This window comes from Pelodiscus sinensis, chromosome 3 (assembly GCF_052426305.1).
Source record: "Pelodiscus sinensis isolate ZL-2025 chromosome 3, ASM5242630v1, whole genome shotgun sequence".
NCBI lineage: Eukaryota > Metazoa > Chordata > Testudines > Trionychidae > Pelodiscus > Pelodiscus sinensis.
In genome coordinates this window covers 43,294,129-43,321,010 of record NC_143054.1, presented here as the reverse complement: position 1 = coordinate 43,321,010, position 26,882 = coordinate 43,294,129, and the positions used below count along the sequence as shown (strand labels likewise).

Sequence of the window (26,882 nt, the reverse complement as noted above, 5' to 3'; positions counted from 1 at the left end):
TGTACAATAAAAAGGGTAAAAAGGTTAAAAACTAAATTACAGTATACTGTATACAGTATGTACAATAAAAAGGGTTAAAAACATTTTATATACAGTATATACTGTCTATATATACACATATATACAGGGCTTGACAAACGGCGGTGAAAGCCACTCACCAGCCCTGCACTGCGCATGCACCAGAGCCACATTGCACATGTGCATGCCACCGGTAAACGGGGTGCGTGACTGAAATCGACTCGCCACAGGTGAGTAGATTCTATAGTTTGTCGAGCCCTGTGTGTGTGTATAAATAAAAATATAAAAGAGCTTATAGTACCTCCTGATAGTCCGGCATATCCGATAATCCGGCACCACCTAGGTCCCAAAGGGTCCGGATTATCAGAAGTCTACTGCAATAAGAAGGCAACCTTGTTTTCTGCAGGGACTGAAGAGCCAGTTGGCTCAACAGGGCCATAATGCCCCAACTGGCTAGCATCAGCTCTGAATTCACTGCAGGGCTGAGACACAGAAGCATAGTTGCACCCATCTCCCCACCAGCCAGCCAGAATATATAAAGGTCATAGCCAAGGAAAGATATCCAGGTTTCAAAGATCTTAACCTACGTCAGACAGGAAACCATCTCTTGGTTAAACAGTCCTAGGAAGTCTCAGATGATATCTACATGTGAAAAGTGATGGCTGTTGTTTTGTTGCCTTAGGGTAAATTTTTCAAGAGTAGAATTTAAGTCCCATAATAAAAAATGACTAAGCATTTAGCAGCCTAAATCCCACTGACTTCCAATTAGACAGAGCTGGTCTACACCAGGAATTTACAGAAGCATAGCTGTATCTCTCAGGGGTATGAAAAATCCATATCCCCCAGAGAAACAACTATATCAAACTAGCGTTTGCTGTAGCAGTTTAAGTGTAGACATACCAAGATGATCTTAAATGCCCAAGTCAGAGTAAAACTTCCTTTGGGCGCCCAAGTCTGAGAGTTACTTTGTTACTCTCCATCTCTGCCTCAGTATGAGAGACACTTCTTCATGTTTAAGAGGTCATCAGCTCCTCAACAGCAACAGTCTGGTTAACCACCAAAACAAATCTCCTCAGGGCTCTGCTAGCCCTTATTTTGCCTTGCTGATAGCAAAAAGTATACATCAGCTTCCGAGCCCTTCTAAAACCACCTCCCTGCAGCGTTTCATCACTGGATACTCTCAGAAATGATCAGGTTTGCAGTCTCCAAATAGAACAGCTTATTCAACTTGTTCGAGTCAACTGAGGTTTCACACTCTGCTTAATACCAAAGCACTGACACATTTATAATAGAAATCAGAATACATGTATTAAAGCCCAGGGATTCAAAGATTCAAATGTACAGTGAGTAAGAGTATCTTTCCCAGTGTCATCAACCCAGGTGACTGGAATCCACTATTTACAGATACAAAAAAGCACCATTCCATTAGCTTCCTCAGCGATAGGTAACAAAATGTCTTACTTATCTACTAGTGACTGTCCAGTAAAGCTTTGAAGTGTATCCTTTCGCAGGGCACTCCCAGATAAAACTCTTCTCCCTCAATCCTCTCCCCAACTTGTTTTCCTGTCTACTCCTTTCCTGTTGACTTCACAAGCCTCTGTTGACTTGGAATGCAAACATAGCTCTCATTGTGTTGTGTTTATCATGCTTAATTTACATGAGAGACAGGGACAAATGACTATACACTACGGATTCGGCAAAAAAAAATCTGCTTGCTAACTTTACTGTGAGACAGACTTTAATTATTAGTGACCTGTATTTTTCTGGCTTTCATTTGATACCTTATAAAACACTGTTTATGAATCAATACTATGGAAGTGGTATATTACTAATAGGGATGTTAAATTGCAGGTAACAGACTAATCGAATAGTCGATGCATTTTGCATCGACTAGTCAACAGGGCATCTCCGCCTTTGAAGTGTAGAAGCAGACCTAGGACTGTTTCTACACTTTAAAAACGAGAGCGCCATGTGGAGCCTGGGGTCATCTGGGGACTCCTCACTGATCCTGGGCTCCGCGCAACGCTGCCACTTTGAAACGCCATCACAGGAGCCCAGTGTCAGGCTCCTCACGGCATTTCAAAGTGGTAGCACCACGTGGAGCATGGGCTGATACTGGGCTCCACGTGGTGCTGCTGCTTTGAAATGCTGGGAGGAACCTGATGCTGGGTTCCCGCGATGGCATTTCAAAGTAGCATTGCTGCTTGAAGCCCGGGGTCTGGCCCCAGGTTCCACGTGGTGCTGCCGCTTTGAAGTACCTTTCCTCCTCTCCTCGCTATCTCTTTCTGATAAAGGTGGCAAAGGCGGGAGAGCAACTAATCTACAAGTTTGTTGACTATCCGATAAGCATTTGCTTATCCAACAGTCAACTAGTCCTTCACATCCTTAATTACTAGTAGAGAGTTTGTCAAGCCCACCTTTTATAGAAGGGTTGGCTTTGAAGTGTTTGTCAGTTGGTCAAGGAGTTATTAGAGTCAAAATCACTTCTGAGAATTGAACCCTTCTTGACAAACTTTTTGAACCTGCTAACTGCAGCCAAGGTATAAATTCTTCTCAGGGCCCAACAAAGCAAGACACAGGGTTAGAGGACTATCTACTATCGAACTTAACCCAGTCAAAACCTTGTTTCATCTCAGCTAAAAGAAAAGTTGTGTTATTGTCAATTATCTCTTGCATATCCAATGGTGTGCCAGCAAAGGTGTCATAGTTTTTTATTAACCACCTTAATTCCGAACATTGTCATTTTAATCTCTGAAGGATGTTATGAGAGGCATGCAACTAGTTTCTAATATGGATGAAGCATAACTGTCAAACCTCAGAAGTTTATTTTAGTTTCAAACAGTAATCATTTGGAGATTAATTTAAAACAGCAATAGCAGAATACTTCTGTCTACATCAAAATTATATTTTTCAACAAGAAACTTATGTGAAAAGTATTTTTTAGTTTGAATAAACATTAGCATAAGGAAAAAAGTTGGACAGACATGTTTTGACATTTGTGTTTACTAGCCTGTTATATTTGTGTATGCTCCCTGAAGACTTTATCTACCAACTTTCTACAAACAAGAAACTTTAGCCAATGAGAACAAAGTAAATATTAAATTTTAAAATGTCACTATAGTTTTTTACTACAGTTCCCAGATCTGAGATCTCCGTATAATTACTGAAATGTATAAGAATGATTTGAATGCTGGAAGTGCCAGCATTCAGTTCATCCCTTAAAAAACCGAGGGAGCAGAACAAAATCTCCTTTTGTTTTAAATAAAAAAAAAAAGAACAATTTGACTATAATCAGAACAAGTTGCATCCTTTTAATCTTCTACATCTCCAGTTCTAGAAAAGGCAACAAGCACATTTTAGGTAACTGTATATTCATAGTTTTTTCCAAATAATTACAGAACTGTTTTATATGTTTTTAGGCCAAAGAAGCATTTTATTATACTGGAAAGAAAATAGAAAGTCGAGTACAGGCAGTCCCCAACTTACGCGGATCCAACTTATGTCGGATCCGCAGTTACGAACGGGGCTGCCCCAGAGTACACGGACTGCGGGACCTCGCGGTCCTGCCGCCCGTGTACTCTGGGGCTTTCTCTGCGTCTCCCTGGTCTGCAGAGCAAAGCCGCGGAGGGGCTCGGGCAGCGGGGCACCCCAGGCGCGCCTGGGCTGCCCCGCCGCCGGCTTCCCTGCGGCTTTGCAAAGCAGTGGGGGGGCTCGGGCAGCGAGGCAGCCCAGGCGCGCCTGAGCTGCTCCGCTCCTGGCTTCCCCGAGGCTTTGCAAAGCCGAGGGGGGGCCTCGGGCAGTGAGGCAGCCCAGGCACACCTGGACTGCTCCGCTGCCAGTTTCCCCGAGGCTTTGCAAAGCCGAGGGGGGGGGGGGGCCTCTGGCAGCGGGGCACCCCAGGCGCGCCGGGGCTGCTCCGCTGCTGGCTTCCCCGCGGCTTTGCAAAGCTGCTGGGGGGCTCGGGCAGCAAGGCAGCCCAGGCGCGCCTGGGCTGCTGCGCACCTGGGCTGCTCCGCTCCTGGCTTCCCCGAGGCTTTGCAAAGCCGAGGGGGGGGGAGGGGCTCGGGCAGCGGGGCATCCCAGGCTCGCCTGGGCTGCTCCGCTGCCGGCTTCCCCGAGGCGTCCTCAGAGGCTTTTCTCCCCGTCTCCCTGGTCTGCTGGTCTCCAGCAGACCAGGGAGATGGGGAGCAAAGCCGCGGAGGACCCAGGCGGTGGGACCGCGGTGCGTCTCGGTCCGCCGCCCGTGTCTTCCTGGTCTGCTGGGGTGGGGGGGGGCGCGCAGCTAGTATGCCCCTCCCCCCCCAGCAGACTAGGCTTTTCTCCGGACGCCTGTGGCAGAGCAGCTGGGGTGCTGCCGGTTGGTCCCGCAGCGCCACTCTGGGCGCTACTGGTCCAACCCAGCAGCACCCCAGCTGCTCTGGTCCTGATTCTGCTGCTGCTGGTCAGTTTCAGCAGCGGCTGAATCAGGATGCCTGGGGCAGAGCAGATGGGGTGCTGCTGGGTTGGTCCAGTAGTGCCGAGAAGCAGCGCTACTGGAGCAACCCAGCAGCACCCCAGCTGGTCTGCCCCAGGCGTCCTGATTTAGCCGCTGCTGAAACTGACCAGCGCTGACTACAGGAAGCCCGAGGCAGAGTTGCTCTGCCCCGGGCTTCCTGGAATCAGCTGCTGATCAGTTTCAGCAGCAGCTGACTTGGGGACGCTTGGGGTTCTTAAGTTGATTCTGTATGTAAGTCAGAACTGGCGGTCAGTTTCAGCAGCGGCTGAATCTGGACGCCAGTTCCGACTTACATACAGATTCAACTTAAGAACAAACCTACAGTCCCTATGTTGTATGTAACCCGGGGACTGCCTGTATACAAATCCTTAAGTTATTGAAGGGAAAAGTAGCATTATTCAATGAACTTAAATAGATATAAATAATAGTTTAGATCCATTCCATGTCGGATTCTCCTACTACTCTCAAGAAATTTTGTTTTCCTTTCTGAGCCAGAAAAGAAAGCTGTATAATTTCCCTCATACTATCAAAGTATCATAGAACATATAAAAGAGTTGTTATGGTGTATGAACAAACAATACTAAGCATATTGTAGAGTGGCATAAAAGCTGATCATTTATTTAACTAACAGATTATAGTTACGTAATGCATCAAACAAAGCATATGCCAAACCAAATACAGTTCACAGTATTCTGTGTGCATGTATAACATTCTCTGCAGAATGCAGTTAGAAAAAAATAGAAGAAAAACATGTTAAGATAGAAGTTGTTTTCCATAATAGGCTTAATAGTTTTCAGCTAAAAACAAATACATTCTGAATTGACCCCAATTATATTCTTTTTTATTAGCTTTCTAGAAAAAAAAGTCCTTGATATGGAAGACAAGCACACACTTCAGCTGCAGTCAATCAAAGATGAAAAAGAACAACTTGAAATACTAGTATCCAGACAGAATTCTATAATTGAAGAATTAGAGAAACAGTTAGCCACAGCTACGGTAAACAATTCAGTTCTGCAAAAACAGCAACATGATCTGATGGAGACTGTTCACAACTTGCTTACTATGATATCTACACCAAACTGTAAGTGAACTATAAACACTATTACATCAGCTGAATACCTCTTGGTATATCCGTATATGTTCTATTTTCTCCCTATCTTAGCATCTCATAAATGCATTTATATATTGTATGTCTTAAAATTTTGTACAAGTGAATTACTTGACTCTCTATACGTGAGACTTATCATGTAGAGGCAAGCCCATTAGTTACACATACACAACCCCTAAATACTCCATACAGCTGTTTTCAACAATATCTTAGCTTCATGACTTAAATTGCTTTGCTTTGCCAGATCAGTTCTCAGTAGTCTAACTTAACAGGGATGCCAAATGTCATATCTCACAAGGAACAAACGCATCTGGCAGCCTTGTCAACCAACTTTCGGCCAACCTGAATCCTTGCATATCCCGGTGGGCTGCCAACAGGGTTTGTAGTTTTTCTTCTTTAGGGGAAGTTGCCCTCTTTGCCTCCTCCACTCTGTCAGTAGACCTGGTTTCACCCATCTGTATCAACCGTAGCTGGCAAGATCTGTGCACTCCTACCCTACCAGTATATGGAAAAGGGTGCATTGACCAAATGCTGAGGTTTATGACTATATGCAAATTATTTCCAGGACAGTCTACAGAATGTTTGTTTTTCAGGTTGACGGGGCTGGAAATATAGCATAGGATGCATAACCTCTAAACTGAAGACATCTGAAATTACCAAACCAGAACAGTTTAAAACAAGTATAGTGTGGATGACTTCAATATTTTCAATTCAGCAATAGTCACAGAACCCAAATTTCTGATAATTTTTAGCTGTCATTAGTAGTTTGGGCCTACAGTTTTACCTGTCTTAAAAAGTTGCAGGTCGAGATGAGGTTCCAGTGAAATCTAAATATTTATTGTTAAATTAAAATGTAAACTGCTTTAAGGGTATTTTCTTGGATGAAAATTGGCATCAACTTTGTAGACTCCAACAAGCCATGGAATATGTAAATTTCAATGCTGGCTGTTCCAGAGCAACCAAAAAGGACATTACAATTATGTTTAATTTTTCCTTAAATTACTAATATCTATGATTATTGAAAATAAGTTTAAAAATCCAATCTTATTTTTCATTTTACACTGTTTATGTAAGCTGAATGAAATCTAGAAATGAAAAGTCTAATTTAGTTGACTTGTAATAATTTCACTGTGCAATAACACTTTGTAGAATTGTACCCAGTGCTTGAGAAATGTAAATACAAGCAATACGTTTTTAAATAAGAAAAACATTGGTTTTGAAAAATCTTGAAGACCAATGAGTATCAATTTTAAGAAACCAAACACCACATTTTAGCCTTATCAACACCTGATAATATCTCCTTGAATACTATTCCTGAAGCTGTGCACATTCCTGCTGATGTTATCTGTTATAGTAGTGAACAATTAAGTAAACAAGTCAGTCATGCTGGCTGCAGCACCATTAAACCTGAAGCGGAAAAAATAATGGCTGCCAACAAGACAAAAATCAACAAGAAAAGCTTCTGAGCTAGCTTACAAACAATAGAATGTGGAAAAGCAATTATAAAGTTGAATGTGTTCTTTTTATATTTGAGGTAAACTAGCTGTTATCAACTTATCAGGTAAACTGATAAACAGGAATAAAATTGTGCAACCGTTAAACACATTTTCAGTGTGCTTATCATTGTAGTGTGTGGGCACATTTTTTCTCTTTGAATAAAAAATAGGAAACACATACTGTACTGCCCCATACCACATCTACCTCAAAATGGTCAAATATAGATATCAGCTAGGAGACTAAATGCCAGAAAACTCCAAACCTTTAATCAGCAAACAAGGAGATACATTTAAGATTGCACTTTAAAATATGGCCAGGCATAAACAGAGTTTTTTTTTCTTTTGTTTACATTTACAAATTCCAGAATTGGAGTCCATAATGCCCTCAACTTTACCTTTGAACACACAGGAGTGTTCTAGCTGAATGCAGAGATTATATTTTGCTTATTAGCTGAAACTTCTGACTGGCGGTTAAGTGTACCCTCAGATGTACAGATAACTATAGAGAAGACCCATCACTACAAGCAAAGAACATAGCCTCCTATTCAGTACAGCAGTGTGGTTTTTGAACTCTAATTTGTCCAAAAGAACATAATTTCTTACATAGGTCAGCTCTATTTGCTTCATCAAAACCTACTGTACTAGCTAATTTCAATTTAAGAAAGCATATACAGTATTTAGGATTCAGACCTCTTACTGATCTGAAGATATTTGCTCACTTATAAGATCAATACACATTTATACACAGAACATGAAAGGATATACATATAGTTGTATAGATATCTTTATATATAGCATGAAATTTTCTAATGAGAGTTGCAACTGCTTAATTGGAGAAATATGCCTATGTTATTCTACTCAAGTATGCAAACAGGTATAAAGGAATTGATGCTTACCAAGCAGTTATGTTTGTATCTGAATATGAAGCAGTAAAATATCACTGGTGCATTAAGCTGATCTCCTCTGGTGCTTTCCAAGAAAGGGGAAGGGCAAAAAACCTATTTCAGGACTGCAAAGTCAATATACTGTTAATTCATTACTATCACTAATTACTATTATTACATCATGGTAACACTCTCCAAAAAAACCACAAAACCCTGAGTTCAGAGACAGGTTTTGAGGGAATCGTTAGTAATCTGAGCTATTTATCTTATCCTGCATCTCTTCTATCTTTATTTTATTTTTAGCAGCCAAGAACAACTTTGTGGCTAAAGAAGAACAAATCCGTTTCAAAGACTGTGCTGAAGCATTCAAATCAGGACTTACAACAAGTGGAATCTATACCTTAATGGTTCCTAATAGTGCAGAAGAAAAAAAGGTATTGTGTTCCCCAAAATCTGTAACTTTAATTGTGTGTACTAAATTAATTTATCTAGAAAATAAGAAATTTAAAATCCAAATTGGTAACTAGTCTTTAATATTTTCTTCAAGTTTGTTAATGGCAGCTTATTATTCCTCCATGTTGAAATTACTTAGAAAGAACTAGTTGGCCTGAACACTGATGCAAAACACTTTAAATGAAATCTTGGTGCCACTGAAACCAATGAGAGTTTTACCATTGACTTCAGTGGATCCAGGATTACACTGCTCATTTCCACATGAACGGAACAGAACTAAACTAATGCTATTGACTTTGCAGTTCTGCTTCACTCTTCTGTGTTACATACACAACACAACAGCTCTGTATATGTGCAAACAGACAGCTCACATGCCACAGCATAATTGGGAAAAACTAAAAGGCCTAGACTACACTAATCCTGTTTGGAAAAGCAAAAAACAAAAAACTTAACCTTGATAACACTGCTGGAGAGACTTAGGAGGTAACAAAGGAATGCTAGTATAGAAAAGCTATAGTAGAACCTCACAGTTACAAGTCTCAGGGGGTAGCTACTTTAGACTACATTTTAAAAACAAAAAACTTCAACAACTAATAGTCTAGTAGCACTTTATATACTACCAAAACATGCAGATGGTATCATGAACGTTCGTGGGCAAAACCCACTTCTTCAGATGACCAGAGTATAAAGAGTCCAGCTCCAAGAATAAACAAGGGAAGTGGTGGGGAGAGGGAAGAAAAAGGGGAGGGGAGGAAGAAAGAGAGAAACAATGAGTAGATAAAACTTAAACAACAACAATTAGTCTAGTAGCACTTTAAAGACTGACAAAACATGTAAATGGTAAGTAGATAGTTCAAGTAGTTACAGGAGTCTGTTAAGAGCCATTAGCACCTCCATTGGTTGGTTAAGTTATTAAAAGGTGGAAGATAGTGTGTGAGCCATCCAGTATCCCTGTTTAGACCATTAGCATGAGAATTAAACTTGTGAATGAAGAGAAGTTCTAATCCTTCTCTGTGTATTTGGCTTATGGAATTGGTCTGAAACAAAACAGTGACTTGGAGATCCATTAATGAGTGTCCAGGAAGATTAAAGTGTTTTCCAACAGATTTTTGTGTGTTGCCTTTTCGGATATCTGATTTGTGTCCACTAATTCTTTCCCGTAGAGACTGTCCAGTCTGGCCAATTGCAGTGGGGAATTACTGGCATTTGATGGCATAGATCACATTAGCGGCTGTGCAGTTAAATGAGCCTTTGATTTGGTGGCTGATGTCATTGGGTCCAGTGATTAAATTGCTGGGATAGTTGTGTGGGCAGAGTTGGCACTGGGGCTGATTGCAGGGGTGGGTTCCAGGATGATTATGATGTAGCTGTGTTGCGTGGTTACTGGAAATAATTTGTTTGAGGTTAGGGGGTTGTCTATAAGCAATAGGCCTTTCCCCCCCAAGGTCTTTGAGAGTGAGGGATCATGTTGCAGAATAGGTTCTAGATTGTTGATAATGCGTTGGTTATCACTCCCTCCCACTCCTTCCTTCTCTTATTTATCCTTGGATCTGGACTCATTATACTCATTATCCAGTCATCTGAAGAAGTAGGTTTTGCCACGAAAGCTCATGATACAATCTATATGTTTTGTTAGTCTTTAAAGTACTATTAAGACTATTGTTGTTGTTTAAGTTTTTCTTATTACAGACTAACTTGGCTACCCCCTGAAGCTTTTAAAAACAAGTAGTCTGGTGGAACTCAGAGTCACAGACACCCAAGTCGGGAATGGAGGCTGTCTGTAACTCTGAAATGGTCTGTATCTCTCAAGACATTACAGACTTCAGCCACAGGGAAGTTGGGATGAGGGCGAAGAAGGAAGCCAGAGCCCCGGTGGTGGTCAGGGCTTCTGACCCTACAGTCTGCCAGAGCTCCTGGTGGGGGGCTCAGGGCTTCTGTCCCCTGGGAGCACCAGGGCTCAGGGGTTTAGATCTGGAGTAGCACTGCAGCTTGCGATTTCACCTCGCAGCTCCATGTTAGGGGTTATTGTTGGTGTGTGCTCTTAAGTCCTTTTTTGGCAAGTATTTAGATAATGGCAATTGTTTGTGTGATATGATTGCACTAATTACGTCAATACTCCTTCCATTATCTCTCAAATCTCCCTTCCATCTCTGGCTAGAACTTGGCAGTTTTACATATTAAATGTCTTCATCTGATTTTAATACGCCACAATTTAATAGGGTCCTGGAATAAAGCCATCAAGATCAACTGGTGGACAAAATGAAAGTTAGAAAGCACTTGACTAACAGCCCAAGTATAATTTTCAGACCTGCTTCAACAGCACGAGTGCTTTAGGATTTAATCATGCCACCATATATTTACAAAAGGATAAAATATAGAAGTTACAAAAATGTTATCAGAAAATGTAGAAAATAAAAGATTAAAAAGGGGCTGGAGCATACAAAATCTACTAGCCTGGGACCCCCAGGTTCTGTTATGGAGGGGAATGTGGGGAGTGTCTTTCTCCTTTTTAGTCGTGGGCCACATCAGTGAGGAGTTTGGGGTTTTTTTTGCTTCTCACTTACGTGCAGCTCCTGACTGATTTTTCTGTGGGACAGTGGCCCCCGATCCAAACAGGTGCCCCACCTCTGTTCTAAATAATCAACACAATTTCTACTGTTTATGATGTGGATTGCCAGATAGACCGGTAAAAATAATGACTTTTTATTTTCCCAACAGTTGTACTTTTATTTTAGTTATATTTTCATCTTTTCCTTTAATAATAACTTCTGACCCCTGATTGCTTAAAAACAATTTCCAGTGTTACTGATCTTGCATTATTGGTAGATTTCAGCCTAACACAAAATTAAATAAGTGCAGTACAGAGATAGGGTAGGAAAAAGGTTTCCTGACACAGGACTTTTTTTTCTTTCCCCTTGGGAGATTTTGAAAATGTTCCCATTCACCACTGGGATGAAACTGGGACTTGTTGAAGTTTTCGTGAGAGAAGTTGCATCCCGACTTACCAATAGCTAAGTGGGAGGGTACTCCTGAGGATGGGGAGACTCAGTATATGCAACCTAGGATGTTTGATGTTCTATCTGAGGGTACGTCTAGACTACATGCCTCTGTCGCCAGAGGCATGTAGATTAGGCTAGCAGACATAGGAAAATGAAGCGGCGATTTAAATAATCGCCGCTTCATTTAAATTTACATGGCTGCCGCGCTGAGCCGACAAACAGCTGATTAGCTGTTTGTCGGCTCAGCGCGATAGTCTGGACGCGCGGGTGTCAACATCAAAGGTATTTGTCGACCACCCAGGTATGCCTCCTGGGATGAGGTATTAATTAACTATTTATTAATTCAAATAGTCTAGAGATGTGACTAGAATAACCAGAATTTCTTCTTTTCCTTGAATGGGAAACTGTTCAAAATTTGACACGTTAGTGTTTTGTACGCATGGGAAGCCAAACAGCAAACATTTAAGTTCAGTCCTAATTCCCCACCCCAGACTGAAGCCCGGAGGCTTAGAGATAAATCTTCAAAGCAGTAAAATAATTGCTTTATTTTTTCTTGCACCTCTGCTGCCACCTGATTACTTCTCGTTTCAGAGAGTGTCTAGTAAGTCCATAAGCCTTAAGTGTTCGTATCTTTGATGTTTTACTGTATATTTAGTCATCCTGAATGTGAGTTCTCTTGAGCATTTAAAGTGCCGAGGAATGATACCTGAGTGAAGAGTACTAGAGAAAGCTTTATACAGGCAGTCCCCGGGTTACATGGATCTGACTTACATCGGATCCCTACTTACAAACGGGGTGAGGCAACCCCACACTAGCTGCTTCCCCCCAGCAGACCAGGGAGATGCGAAGCTAGCGCCGCCCCCCCCCCCCAGCAGACAAAGGAGACGCGGAGCGGCTTTTCTCAGCAGACACCTCAGCTTGAGAATAAAGGACTGAGGGAAGTGAGGTGTGGGAAAATAAAACTGACCTCTGGAGAAATGTTTGGCTAGAGTTTCCCCTACAATATGTACCAGTTCCGACTTACATACAAATTCAACTTAAGAACAAACCTACAGTCCCTATTCTGTACGTAACCCGGGGACTGCCTGTATACTGTTTTCATTTGAATATAATCCCTTTAAAGGAATTTTTAGTCAATTATATACATGAATTAGCCATCTCCCATATTTCAGCTTTCACATAAATCACTGAATGAAAAGAAATCCCTGCCCTTGGAAGCTGATTTTAATATAATAAATCCATTGTGTTTATTTTAAATTAAGCATTTATCCATGTAGCTTCCCATTAGTCACATGGTCCATCTCTCTCCTTAGGCTTATAAGATTTTTTTAAAATCCATATACTTTGATAAATCCTTCTAAAGTATCTTATTCCCCTCAATTTAGTTTCATTTACTTAACTTTTATTTCTCTTTACTCCTTATCTTTATTCTTTTATTTTCTCATTGGCCAGCCTGAAGGTCTGATCTTTAAACCTCAAAAATTCTTGAAATATATATTTAAATCACCACATGTATAATAAATATTTTATTTAGCAGAGAAAGTTAGTAGCCTGTATCAGTTAAGTAGTTAGTAAAAGAACTCTAAATTTCACTGCTTGGGGCACTGATCCTAAAGTCAAAGGGGTTTGTTTTCACGAATAACATTGACTATGAGATTGTTTTATAAGATGAGGTCCCTAGCCAGTCAAGATTGGAAGTAAAGAAAGTTTATTACTGTTTGTAGGCCATTTCCTAATATGTATGTAATTACTTTTTGTTCTCAGTCCATTTCCTTGTGGAAATGAATGAATGAACGAACACACAAAATGGCACCTTGAGAATTCATACATCAGAATCTTAGGGTGACAGCTACCTTCTCACTCCTTATAGCTGCCATCTTCAAAATAGGAGGTGAGGTATGCTGGCACATTCACTTTAGCTTGGAATATTTTTTCTACCAATAAAATTGACTTTAATGGCTATAAAACTGGTAACTTCCAAAACAACAATGTACTACAGATTAAAAATCCAACTGTTTCAAAATTCTTTAAAGTGGAAAAATTTGTTTTAAGATTATATTTATAAAATCACTACTGTTAAAAATTCATAAAAACATGACTAACTTTTTAGGGGAACCTCTTCTTGTGATCATTCCTATTAGTTTTGAGGTGTGATGTGTGTCTGCTGGTAATCTGCACCAACAGACATATCCCCAACCTGAAGCAAATACTTTCCAGCAGCCACACATCACTCCTCAGATACACTTACCCAGAAATCTACCCCTCCAAGAAACCATATTGCCAATTCTATCTACATATCTATACTAGCAACCCCATCATAGGACCTAACTACATAGGACCTAACCACACCATCAAGGGCTCATACAACTGCACATCCTCTAATATGATATATGCCATCAAGTGCCAGCAATGCCCCCGTGCCACGTATATTGGCCAAACTGGACAGTTGCTACCACAAAGGATAAATGGACACAAATTAGACATCGGATTTGGTGAAACATAAATCTGCATGGTGTCAAGTATCAGAGGGGTAGCTGTGTTAGTCTGAATCTGCAAAAGCAGCGAGGAGTCCTGTGGCACCTTATAGACTAACTTCATCGTGCATCTGATGAAGTAGGTCTTTGCCCACGAAAGCTTATGCTCCAACACTTCAGTTAGTCTATAAGGTGCCACAGGACTCCTCGCCGCTTTTGCAAATCTGTACGGGGAACATTTTAACCGACCTCGTGACTCAACCATGGATTTAAAAGTAGGTATTCTTCCATAAAGGAATTTAACCAGCCAATTACAGACAGACAGACAGACAGACACAGACAGACAAACTGGTATTCATCCATTAATTAGATACTGGGCTCAAACAAGGATGTTAACTGGATGTTGCAATTATAAAGCCAATCTCCTCTGCCTTTAATAACTGCATTTTGACATCAAAACCTCAGAATAGGACACTTTCATACCACTTAATTAGCTTCCCCCCTATTATAAATATCTTGGTTCTATTATTTCCATTCCAGTTCATCATCTGATGAAGTGGGTTTTACCCATGAAAGCTCATGATATTATTTATTTTTGTTAGTCTCTAAGGTGCCACAGGAGTACTCATTTAAGTTACAGACTAATATGGCTATCCTTCTGAGACTTTTTACATTTGAAATTCACAAATATCCCTTTAATACTTTATGTTATTTGTTTTTAGGACTCTGTATACACTCTGTAAACTTACAGGAAAACTCTGAACTAGCCACTAGCTAACAATATTCAAAACAAACTTGTGGCTGAATGTCCTGGAAACAATATTTTTTTAAAAAAACAGGTAAATTTTAAGACACACAGAAAAGGGATCATTAATGACCATAGCCTGTGTTTCACATCTCCAGCAAAATGTTCTCCTAGCATTACTTTGTAGGATTACAAATTTACTCTCAAAACCATTTCCTGTAACTCTCATTTTCCTTAGGGGCTCCCATATAAGTATTAACTAGACCTAATACTGCTTAGCCGATGAAATCTCAGTCCAAAGAGGAATCACTACAGGCATTTTTCATGAAGTATGGCTATTTTATCTATTGGAAACACTGTTCTCCTTCCCACAGAACTAGGAAGCTTGGTCTAATTTAATATATACTTTGTTCACATTTAAAGAGTTGCAATTAAGCCTAGAACACAACATTCATATTGAGCGTCAATTTAGTTCACATTAAAAATAACCCGGAACAATTATTCCATGATTAAGCTACAATAGTAGTAGTATAAAAAGGAAGTATGAAGCTTTACTCAGCTTTATAAGGCAAAATAGATTAAAAGGTCTGAAAAATAGAACACTACTGTAGTAAAAGGATGAAATTTGCCACTAGCAAATGTGAATCTAATTCCACCAAATTAAATATGGCCTAACATTTCTAAAATTGAATTAATCACAAAATACAGGACTATCTAGCACTTTAAAGACTAACAAGATGGTTTATTAGATGATGAGCTTTCGTGGGCCAGACCCACTTCCTCAGATCAAATAGTGGAAGAAAATAGTCACAACCATATATACCAAAGGATACAATTAAAAAAAATGAACACATATGAAAAGGACAATTACGTTTCAGAAGAGGGGCGATGCGGGGGGGGGGGAGGGGAAGGAAGGTAAATGTCTGTGAGTTAATGATATTAGAGGTGGGGAAAGGTAGATGTCTGTGAGCTAATGGTATTAGAGGTGATAATTGGGGAAGCTATCTTTGTAGTGGGTAAGGTAGTTGGGGTCTTTGAACAGCCCCCCGTGGAGAGTGTCGAATTTTAGCATTAATGACAGTTCAGAGGATTCCCTTTCAAGTGCAGATTTGAAAGTCTTCTAGAGTAGGATGCATGTGATTAGGTCGTTGAGACAATGTCCTTTCTGGTTGAAATGGCAAGAAACTGTTTTTTCTTTGTGATCCTGTCTAATATCTGTTTTGTGGGCATTGATCCTTTGGATCAATTAGTTATAAGATCAAGAATACATATTCCTGCGCATCCAGAAATATAATTTATGCTATCATGTGCCGAAAGTGTCCGTCTGCTATGTACATTGGACAAACCTTCCCCCCCGCATCCCCCTTCTGTTCTGAAATGTGATTTGTCCTTTTCATATGTGTTCATTTTTTTTAATTGTATCCTGTGGTATATATGGTTGTGAATAATTTCTTCCACTATTTGATCTGAGGAAGTGGGTCTGGCCCACGAAAGCTCATCATCTAATAAACCATCTTGTTAGTCCTGTATTTTGTTTCAGCTACACCAGACTAACACGGCTACATTTCTATCACTATTCTTGAATTAATCATGTCTTTAAACCAACATTTATGCTATACAGAGATGTTAAAATGTGTATATTTGTATAAACAAGTAACTGCTCAATTTTTCAGCGGTTATACATTTACATGTGGGGGGGAGGGAGGGTGCAGGAGCAGGCTTTTAAGCTGGGTCCCTGCAAACACCGGCTCTCCCTCCCCTCCTTTCTTTCCCCCCATTTGCTGCCTCTGTATCAGAGGCAGCAATGGAGGTGAGAGGGAGGCAGGCAGTTCTACGGTGTGGTGCTCAGAGGGAGCTGGCTTAAAAGCTGGTTTTCTAAGTGTAATAAAATAATAATAATACCACAGATCCCTCCACGTTTCTAGTAAATGACCAAAAATATTTTTGTATTTATACTCCGAAATTGGCATACCAAGTCCTATATTTAAACACAATATTAAAGCGAACCTTAACTCAGGCGGACATCTTTAGAGATTCTCAAAGCTTTGCAATAACTTCAAGTAAATGTCAAAAATAGTGGCTTAACTTTAAGTTTTTAACACACAATTTAGCCTCAAGCAATCTAATTAAATTACTAGTTTGGCTACAGCTGTTGAAGTCAGTCTTTCATCACACTGGCTGCAGAAACTGATGTAATTCATTTTATATTGTGCACTATGGATGCCACATTAAAAATCCAAATTGTTTCAAAGTCAAGAGGTACTTTTAACTAAAATATATTTTTTCCTGAAAAACCATAATACAAATATTTTATTTGAAAGTTACTTAAACAATTTCTGCACAAGAGAAATTCTTTACAGCCACTTTAAAAAATTACAGAAAACAGCACTTCCAAACAGAAATTCTTACTTACATTTAAGTGTAATAAATGCTGTAATAAAACTAAGTCATAAAAGCAGTGTGTGCAAAGTACTTACATATACTGAGAATAGAAAAATATAGGTATGCCTCCCTAATAACTCATATTAACACTTCTCTGTGCAAGGTAATACTGATATTTAAAGATAACCCATATAAGCATGTTTGTACAAGTTTGGCTCAATGTACAATCAACTTAGTGAAACTTGTTGCCATGGAATGTTATGAAGGCCAAAACTATAACTGAGTTCAAAAAAATAATTAGAATCATGGATAAGCCTATCATTGGTTATTAGCCAAGATGGTCACAAATGTTACCCAATACCGTGGATGTCCCTAAACCTCTAATTGTCAGAAGCTAGGAACGGTTGACAAGAAGGATTACTCAAAATGTCCTTGTTCTATTTATTCTGTCTAATGTATCTAGAATGGACCACTGTCAGAATACAGAGTATTGGGCTAAATGGACCTTTGGCCTTAGCCAATATGGACATTTTTACATTCTTAAGATAAAAAATGATCACAAATCATACTGTATTTTAAAATGGGGAAAAAAATGTTTTGATGCGTAATGTTGAAAAACTGTTCTTAATCTCCTGAGGTTAAATATACCAAACCACCACTCCTCCCATATGGTACACTAGACAATATTTGTACTAAAATTAGACAGGAACAATTATCTCAACAGTTCATCTCTTTGATTCTGTTTATCAGTACAGCCATATTTGGACTTAGTGTAAAATTTTCAGAAGTAGCTAATTGAGATATTTCAGGAAGTGGTGATTTTCAGAAGGGAGATGCCAGTACTTTTCAAAAATCAGATGTTTTAAAGCAGTATCCAACTGCGCACCGCAAAACTGAGTCATTCAACATTACTAGTCACATTTGAAGACCGTGTCATTAGACTTTTTAAGCATCTGTTCAACATAGAAATGGGAAAGAGTAGCAGTCCCATAATATATAAGCCATTTGAATGTAAACATTGAGGTAACTCATGTAAACAATGAAGTAACTTTCCTCAGTAGGTCAGTGAAAGCACTGCATGTATAGGGTGCCAGAATGTATAAGTACCCAAACATACTATTTTCTTTTAAATATCTCAATTGAATTTAGTTCTTGTTAGCTCTCGTTAACACTAGTAAGAGCATGTTGTACCAAAGAGACATGAGTTTTTTCCAGCTATTATTAGTGCACTAATACATATTTCTTTTAAAAATGGTATTCCACTAATGACTCCAACTGCTGTCCACCCTTTTGGGGTAAATTAAAGAGGCAAGCCTTTGTTTGTTATTTTTAGCCCTGTAGCACAAGCCCCATGACCCTGAGTTAGTTGTTCCAGTCTCTGAAACTTGCTGCTGTGGGTCTTTTTTTTTTTTTTTTTTTTTTTTTGGGCAGTGTAGACATTCCCAGTGAGGATTCCATATCCTGGGGCTCCCTGCAGCAGCAGATTTGGCAGTACTGTCATAACTGGCTCTGCCAATTGTGTTGTTACAGCTCTAACTATAGCAAAGGCACATCAAGGAAGGATTGAATTCTGATGCACTAAACAATACAACATAAACCCAATATACAGGAAGTATAGTATCTCAAAAAACTTTCCCTTACATTTCAATATCACCATTAATTACAAACTAGACTGCAAGCTAATCAAAACAACTCAGCATCACAGATGTTAGCAAACCTAGCAGGCTCTATCAGACAAACAAAAGAAACAGTAGTTTCAATGTATACTGTGATTGATATATATATATATATATATATATATATATATATATATATATATATATATATATATATATGCGCATGCAAACTCTGTCCATTGGTATTTGAGTACCTGCAATTATGCAATAACACATTCTTCTTACTAACAGACATATTGTGATATGGAAAGCAGTGGCGGGGGATGGACAGTAATTCAGAGACGTGAAGATGGCAGTGTAGACTTTCACCGGACATGGAAAGAGTATAAGATGGTAAGAGCCACACTTTTTTGAAGTTTAAATCTAAATTAATACTCTGAAATTTATACAGACAAATATTAATCAGTTACTTAAAGATGTACTGCCTAAACAGATTCTAAAGTTGCATTACAGTACTGAGATGAAGAACTGTGCTTTCATTTGGGAAATACCAGAGCAAATATAAATTGTTTGCCTAAGCAGAGACTTGCAAGTATAATGTTTGTTTTTACAAAGAAATGTAGCAATTTTTTCCTAAGTCAGCTATTTCATGGTGCGTCCACTTAATTTTATTAAGTTATTTATATATTTGTGTTTTCACTGGCAAATGTTTCCCAAATCTAATAAGTCTAATACTGATACATTGTTTCAAGTTCCTAAATTGGTCCCTGCTGAAATCCAAAATGTGAAATACCAAAGACCTAGACTCGTCATATCTGTAGTACACTTTGTGTTGACAAAGCAATTACATTTAAAAATTGATGAACTGATTTCAAAATCAAAGCAAAACAAATTAAAGTTATTTAAATATACAACTTGGATTACAGGGATTTGGTGATCCTGCTGGGGAGTACTGGCTGGGAAATGAGTTAGTTTCTCAACTGACTAATCAGAAACGCTATGTTCTTAAAATACACCTGAAAGACTGGGAAGGAAATGAGGCATATTCATTGTATGAACATTTCTATCTAGCAAGTGAAGAACTAAAGTACAGGTAAGAAAATACAGAATTGAGCAAAATAAATAGTTATTAATTCCTGTACATTTTTCCGATACATACTTTTTATATTAATTACAAAGCAGTTGCTTGTAGCATTTAAAGTATGTCTTTGTTACTAATTTTCACCTGAAGCCTGCATAATCTTAGTAGATTTTTAAAAATACAATACTAGGTACCATTCAGCAGCATAGAGCAGGTAAGTAATACCATCAGGCCCTTCCTTCCCCTTGTAGATGGCCTTATATGCAATACCTATGTGTAAGGGGAGAACCAAACAAACCCAGAATTGGGTGTTGACTCATAGCTCTTGGAGGACATGAAGGGGTGGCCTCCTTTGTGTGTGCATGTGTTCCATTGAGGAGACAGAGAGGCAGAACTAGGCAGATAAGGAATTACACACATCTACTGACATCAATTTCCCAATCTCTATCCATGGACATGCATGCTGCAACCTTAAGGCTAAAATAGCAATTGCAGAGCAGACCCACAGTTTCCCAAAGTAGGACTGATTAGTTCTTGTTTTTGAGAACCAATGCAGCTCCCAACTGAGTTACTCAAAGATGAATGGTGGATCTTCAGTTTATTCTAATGGCAAGGATTTAATTGTTTCTCTTGTATTAATAAACCTTTATATCTAGCAGAGTGCTCTCATAATTTTAGCTTTCATATCCTGTCCACAGATAGAGTTACTCCTATGTTAAAAAGGAGAGTATTCAGGGGGGAACTTTATTTAATTCCATTCAAGAATAGAATTTTAGTCTTGCATTTAGGGCAAAAGAAGTTACCAAATTAAAGTCAGGAACTACTTTTAAAAAAAAAAGACAGAAGCCACTTAAACCATGATTCCTAAGAATCCTGCAGGCTGAATGACTGAGCAGATTGGTAATGTGATAAGGACCCTCTCACACAGGGAAAGGCTGCATAAGGTAAACTATCTGGAAGAGAGTTGTAATAGGAAGAAGTAGCATGAGGAGGCATTCAGTTCTGCTGTTCAAGCTATGTCCAACAGAGAAGCTAGGAGACTACAAAGAAGGTCCATCTGACACTTTTCATTATACCTAAATTCATACATATCTAAATGAAAATCTTTATAAAATAAAATTTTGCACCCAAAAAATCAAACTGAATCCAAGGAGCTCACAAGCCATTAAAAACATTATGAAGTCTCAGTCATCTCTGCTTATCAAAGAAAATAAAATGAGAATAAATGTATTTCCCCATCAAGAGATCACCAATGGCAAATTGAAAATTACACTTTCACTTCACTTTGGCCTCCCATATACAAAGCAGCCCAAAATGGAAAGTTACTCACTGACAATTGGTGTATTTCAAGATGGCTCTGCGTATTCACAATTACAGTGTACAGCATCCCCTGTTTTGTGGTGTTTCATAGTAGAACCTTCTTCTAGCAGTCAGCTCATTTCAGTGACAAGGATGCACTGAGGATGAGATTATACAGAAGTCGGTGCAGGAGTCTAATTGCTCACATCAACAGGTAAAGAGCCTGTGGATCTGTGAGAAAGATTCCTGCCTTCTTGCTGAAACAATAGGTTTGGAGATAGTGCTAGATACATTAATACTCTACTGAGGAGCTAAAGATCAGTAAATCATTGTTGATGTGGTCTAGCCAGGGCAATGATAATCATCTTCAGAGCCCTGAAAGTCAGTGGATATCTGCTTTATATCCACAGGTGTCTGCATCTGCAGCTCATTTCTGCAGATGTAGATACACATTTTATATCTAGAACCCTGAAAATGTGCAGATATCCATTTTATATCCACAGGTATCTGCATTTGCAGATGTGAATGCAGATACTCTTAGCTCATTTTTGGGATACAGATGCAGCTGCAGATACAAATTTTGTATCCACACAGGGCTGTAATCATCTGTGCTTGTCCTGGTGTATCTCACCACCTTCTGTATCAATAAAAAGGGGCGAAAGGCATAGCCCAAGCCCATTCAACAATGCAGCAGGAAAATATCTGACAGAGATAGTCCCTACCCACTGGGGAACAGAAGAGGTCACACTTTTCATTGGACTTTATTGCAACCAGCTTCAATTCAAGCTCACTAGTGGGTCAACTCAAGATGACCACACAGCCCTGATTTGGACATAAGTAGTCTCAGGAGCTTTACTGAGGGAGCTACAGGAACTGAATCCAGATGCAACAAGGATTTCAGTTTCTTGAAACCCTTTGGTCACTTGGAGTGACTAGACCACATAGGAGCCATGACTGGCCTCTGAGACCTTGGATCTATGAACTGATCCAGTCCAAAGGGTCTAGCTCTGAGTGTTTCCATGAGAAGGACCTTCAAGTGAGTCTCCCTGTCCTTGCAGGCTGTAGGATGAAAGTTACAGCAAATCAAATATCCAAAAAATTGGTGTCCTCCTCCCAAACAGTTGAGGTACTGCATGTGGTCACTGGCCGCCAGAAAGACATATGGGCAGTAAGTGCCCCTCTTGAATCCTGGCTTCCTCTGCTTTTTCAATTCCACTATAACCCAGAATGACAGAAAACATTAACTATATTAACAGCTAACACTATTTTAAGAAAAAGACTCCAGCTCCCAAACAGACTGGAGAGATTCACATCCACCCATGCACACAGTTGGAAAGAACTGAGGATGCTTCACACCTTATATAACCTCACCCAGAATATCAGTGATGCTGGGGGAAGAGGGGAAGGAGGGGAAGGTGAGTGCTCTAGCTTAGTGTTTCTCAACCTTTTTGCTCATGGCCCTCTTCTGAGTCTTGTATACCTCTGTGGCACCCCTCATAGCCGCTGTTAGTTGGAAAAAAAGGTACATAATTTACTTAATGTTCTGTTTTTTCCATGTGGCCCCCTAGAGGTAGGGTGTGGCCCCTGGGGAGACATATGGCCCACGGTTGAGAACCAATGCCTAGCTGACACTGCAAGCTGAGAGTTCCACCACAAGGTGGCTCATTACCCAATAAGTGGGAATATTCAGAGCTACTCAAGGAACCATCAGTCTCTTATCTCATTCCCATCCCCTTCCAAAACTGCATGCAGTTGCTTCAAATCCAAACCAAATATTTTCTCATCTGGAAACAGAATCTCCAGCAGCAATTTTATTTTTAAATTAAGGCACTATAATATTTATAAGGACAACCTTTACAAAAAGGGTCATTACCCCTGTCCATTTACATAGTAATCTTAGTTTGCAGTAATTATTTTTAATTATCTGCAAATATATACTTCCTCTGGAAATGCAATCAAGTATTTGATGTGCCATAAAATGCAGTTTAAAATAAGGATGTTAAGGACTAGTAGACTATCGAAATAGTTATCAGATAGTCAGTTGACTAGTCGATTTCCCTCTCCTCCCTCCCCCGCTCTATCAGATAGAGGCAGCAAGGGGCGGGGGAGAAGAGGGGATACTTCAAAGCAACAGTGTTGCATGGAGCCTGTACTCAGGCTCTGTGCAGTGCTGCCGCTTTGAAACACCACCTCAGTGTTTAAGGGTCAGCGCTGCATGAACCCCGAGGTCAGCTCCATGCAGCGCTGCCCCTTTGAAATGCCACCACAGTATTTCAAAGGGACAGCACTGCATGGAGCACCGGGTCAGCTCCGTGCAGTGCTGCTTTGAAACACCAAGGTGGCATTACAAAATGGCAATGCCTCGTGGAACCTGGGGTCAGCTGGGGTCTAGCTGATCCCAGGCTCCAGGAGGAATTTCTGCAGAACCCAGGATGAAGTGGGGAGTCCCCTGCTGACCCCGGGTTCTGGGGAAATGCTGCGCGGAACCCGGGGTCAGCTGTGGAGTCCTCAGCTGATTCCAGGTTCCATAGAAATGCCGGGCAGAGCCCAGGACCCTAGGTGCTGCGTGGCATTTCAAATCGCTGACTCCAGGCTCCATGCTGGAGCTTCCACTTTGAAAAGCACAAGAGCCCCCACTGGCCATGGGCTGCATGTGGAGTTCCTAATTCCTCCTGATGGGGTTCTTGTACATTTCAAAGGAGGAATGCCGAGTAGTTGATGGAAATTCCATTGACTATTTGACTAGTAAATTAATCGTTAGTTAACATCACTAGTTTAAAGTATACTTAACATTATGAAAAGGATATGCATTTCAAAATTATCTTGAAAATATTGAGCTGTGCTATAATATTTCATGACCTAAAATTAATTTCTTTTTACAATAGTAAATTTTTAAAATGCTTCTAAAAGGTCTAAATAAGTTGCTCCAGGAAACAAACTGATATACTGATCCACCTAACCCAGAAAGATATATGGTCAGAATAAGACTAAGTCATGAGATCTAGCTCTACTCCCATCTGATAAAGTTCCTGGGTAACTTTGGGCATGGCGACCGGTGTTTCCCAGTTTTTTCAGCTATATAACTGAGAGAATTATAGTTAGCAATCTGAAAAGGAGGCTGTGAACTATAACTCTTCAAAGCACTTAATAGGCATTAATATTGTTGTACTTAGAAAGTGAGAGAGATTGTATCCAAAATATTATCATTGGTTAATTTCATGAGATTTTTCCATAGAGTTACAGGTTGCTGGGCACTTTTGGAAATAAGGTCACTATTGCATTCCAGGATGCAATTCAAACCAGCGAGAAGTTGTGTCACTGCCTGTAACCAGGTGCCTCACAGTGCTTTGCTCTTGTAGCTCCCAGACGGGGTCTCTCACAAACAGCCTAGCAGCATTCAACTCACATGCTGAGTGTCTGTGTATAGCTATATTGATACTACCATCTTGTTAGCAACACTCCAGTCACAGTCTAGTTTCCACCAACCTTGGTTGCTATCTACAAAGTGACCCCAAATTTTCCCCAAAATGTGTATTCTGTACTGTTTAGCCTTCTCCTGGACAGTTCAGATAAGGTGTCAATATATAGCAGTATGCTACTCTAAATTCAGTTTAACACACAAAACTATATTCATTTTGATTAAAAATAAAACAAGAATATTTAACAATAAAGAGATTTTAAATGAGTACAAGTATAAGGTATGATAGTCAGAAATGGTTACAAGAGAAATAAAAAGAAAATGCTTTCTAGTAATTAAATGTAAACAAGCTACATTTAGGTACCTAGTAATATTATTGGCCAAATTCTCAGGTTAGATATTCCCCCAAATTCAAAGGACTATTTCCTTTGTCTTCTTAGGTCACAGAAAGAATGAGAGCAAGCTTGGGATATGTTTTGCCCCTCTCTTTTGTAGTCCAATAAGCCTTTCAACTGCATTTTCCTAAGGGTTACCCCTAAATAAAGTTCATTACAACTTGATAGAGACAGGGAGTCGCATGGTGAAAAAAAATGTCCATTTTGGTTTTTCGTTAAAATTCTAATTGATCTATTCTCACAATTCTTTTATTGAAAAAAAAAAGTCACTTGACTGGTGATTAGCAATCAACTTTGACAGCTGGCTAGAGGAGTCAGATTATCTTCTGTCTTTAAGAAACTGGTTAACCCAATCCCCAGACGAATCCAGTAAACACACTGTAATCAGTTTCATCTTATGTTCATAACTCTTAATAGCATTATCTAATATATATATATAGAAGATATTGTTATTAGCTTTTAAATGATACCTCAGGCATATTTTGGACAATGATTATTATAATAATGTGTAGGGGTGTTTTTTGCTCAGACACTTATTTAGTTAAGTGAATACAGACTTTAGGTCCCTAACTTTAGAAGGCTTTTTAAAAATATTTTTGTCACTAAGGCACTTCCAAAATACATTGCTTTCTATTTGAAGATCTCAAACCATTCTATAAGAATGAAATGAATTAACCTTCATAAACCCTGTAAGGTAAATTTTCAAAAACTCTGAAAAATATAAGTTAAGATTAATCACATCAGATTAAGAGAAAAAATCCAAAGGCAATTCAATCAAAATCAACAACAGTTCATATTTATATATAGCTTATTACCCTACCATATTCCAAAGTGATTCATAAATTAAAAATATATGACAACCCAACTCTACTGGAGCCTTCAATGAAGCAGGAAAGGAAGGAACCAAATTCTATAGCACACCAAACAGGAGGGAGAAATTTAGGTCCGAAACACCTGAGGAAATCTGTATTCTTCAGAAAGTTGCAAGGGTATTTCACATCAAAAGTAGTTCTAAATGGTAATTCATAGGTATCCTAGTTTTAATTCAACCATTTTTATATAAGTACTGTAATTAGAATAATGGTCTTTTTACATCAGGCATTGAATAATGTTTGAAAACTAACCCTAGACTTGCACACAATGTATGGAAACTGTCAATCTTTGACAAACTGTATTAGAAATTGGCTCAACTGGATCAGTATTTGAAAACTAAATCCCAACTCTTTAAAAAAAGTGTTCAACATTTACATTACTCTCTTTCTACAACCACCTAGACTTTTAAAAAGAGATAAAAAAAAAAAAGACACCACACTTGTAAAATACATTGTTAATGAGAAACATCTATATTCCTTGTATAAAACTATAAAGAAGGGTGATGTGGTTAGAATATTCTGTTTATAACTGCCCGAGATTCTTAAAAATCATTTTAAAACTAAAATGTAGAGAAAAAAAAATCAGCATTGTAATAGAAGTGACTCCAGGATAAAGGGCCTTGATCTAACAACACTGTACGACAGGCAGGAACATAGCAAAAATCAAGACAGGTTTGAGAAGAAATTAAAAATTCTTTAGGTCGGTGCTTCTTCCTTAACAAGACAGCTCTATACTACTAGTTATTCGCATGACTATGAAATACTACATAGTTTGTATTTTCCTTCCAATATTTGACAATTAAAGGAATAATTGTTGCCCATGAAGTGATTTGATTTTTTGTTTTTTAAATTCTCAAAAGATTTGCAAAGGAAGACTTCTATTTGGAAAGTAGAAAGGAAAGGACAGACAAAATCATCCTTATTACTAACAAAATTTTACCCATCACTGATGCACCATTTTCATGTTAGATTGCCAAAGTTCATTAATACCAGTATGAGAATAAGGCATGGGGAAAATTAAATAGAGGATTTAAAAATCCATTACTACTGGTGCTTGCATGCAATACATTTTAATATTTCAAGTTACTATAGGTAAAAGAGCTATACCAGAGTACATTTCTCAATGATTATCAATATATATTTCCAT

The 26,882-nt window shown here is 39.1% G+C and overlaps 2 protein-coding genes across 10 annotated transcripts in view; one reads left to right on the top strand and one right to left on the bottom strand.

Moving 5' to 3' along the window:
* The window catches only part of MCPH1 (microcephalin 1), a 229,070-nt gene that overhangs the window by 115,677 nt on the left and 86,511 nt on the right, over positions 1-26,882 (bottom strand). The window lies entirely within an intron of this gene.
* Positions 1-26,882, top strand: part of ANGPT2 (angiopoietin 2) — a 58,984-nt gene that overhangs the window by 27,896 nt on the left and 4,206 nt on the right. For 3 of the 5 annotated variants that reach the window (XM_006137766.5, XM_014580941.4, XM_006137764.5), the window contains 4 exons: positions 5,362-5,594; positions 8,305-8,435; positions 18,962-19,063; positions 19,597-19,763. In XM_006137766.5, the coding sequence (XP_006137828.1) occupies positions 5,362-5,594; positions 8,305-8,435; positions 18,962-19,063; positions 19,597-19,763 (633 nt within the window). The remainder of the gene's footprint in view (positions 1-5,361; positions 5,595-8,304; positions 8,436-18,961; positions 19,064-19,596; positions 19,764-26,882) is intronic. The other 2 variants (XM_075923605.2, XM_006137765.5) reach the window with 1 other exon arrangement.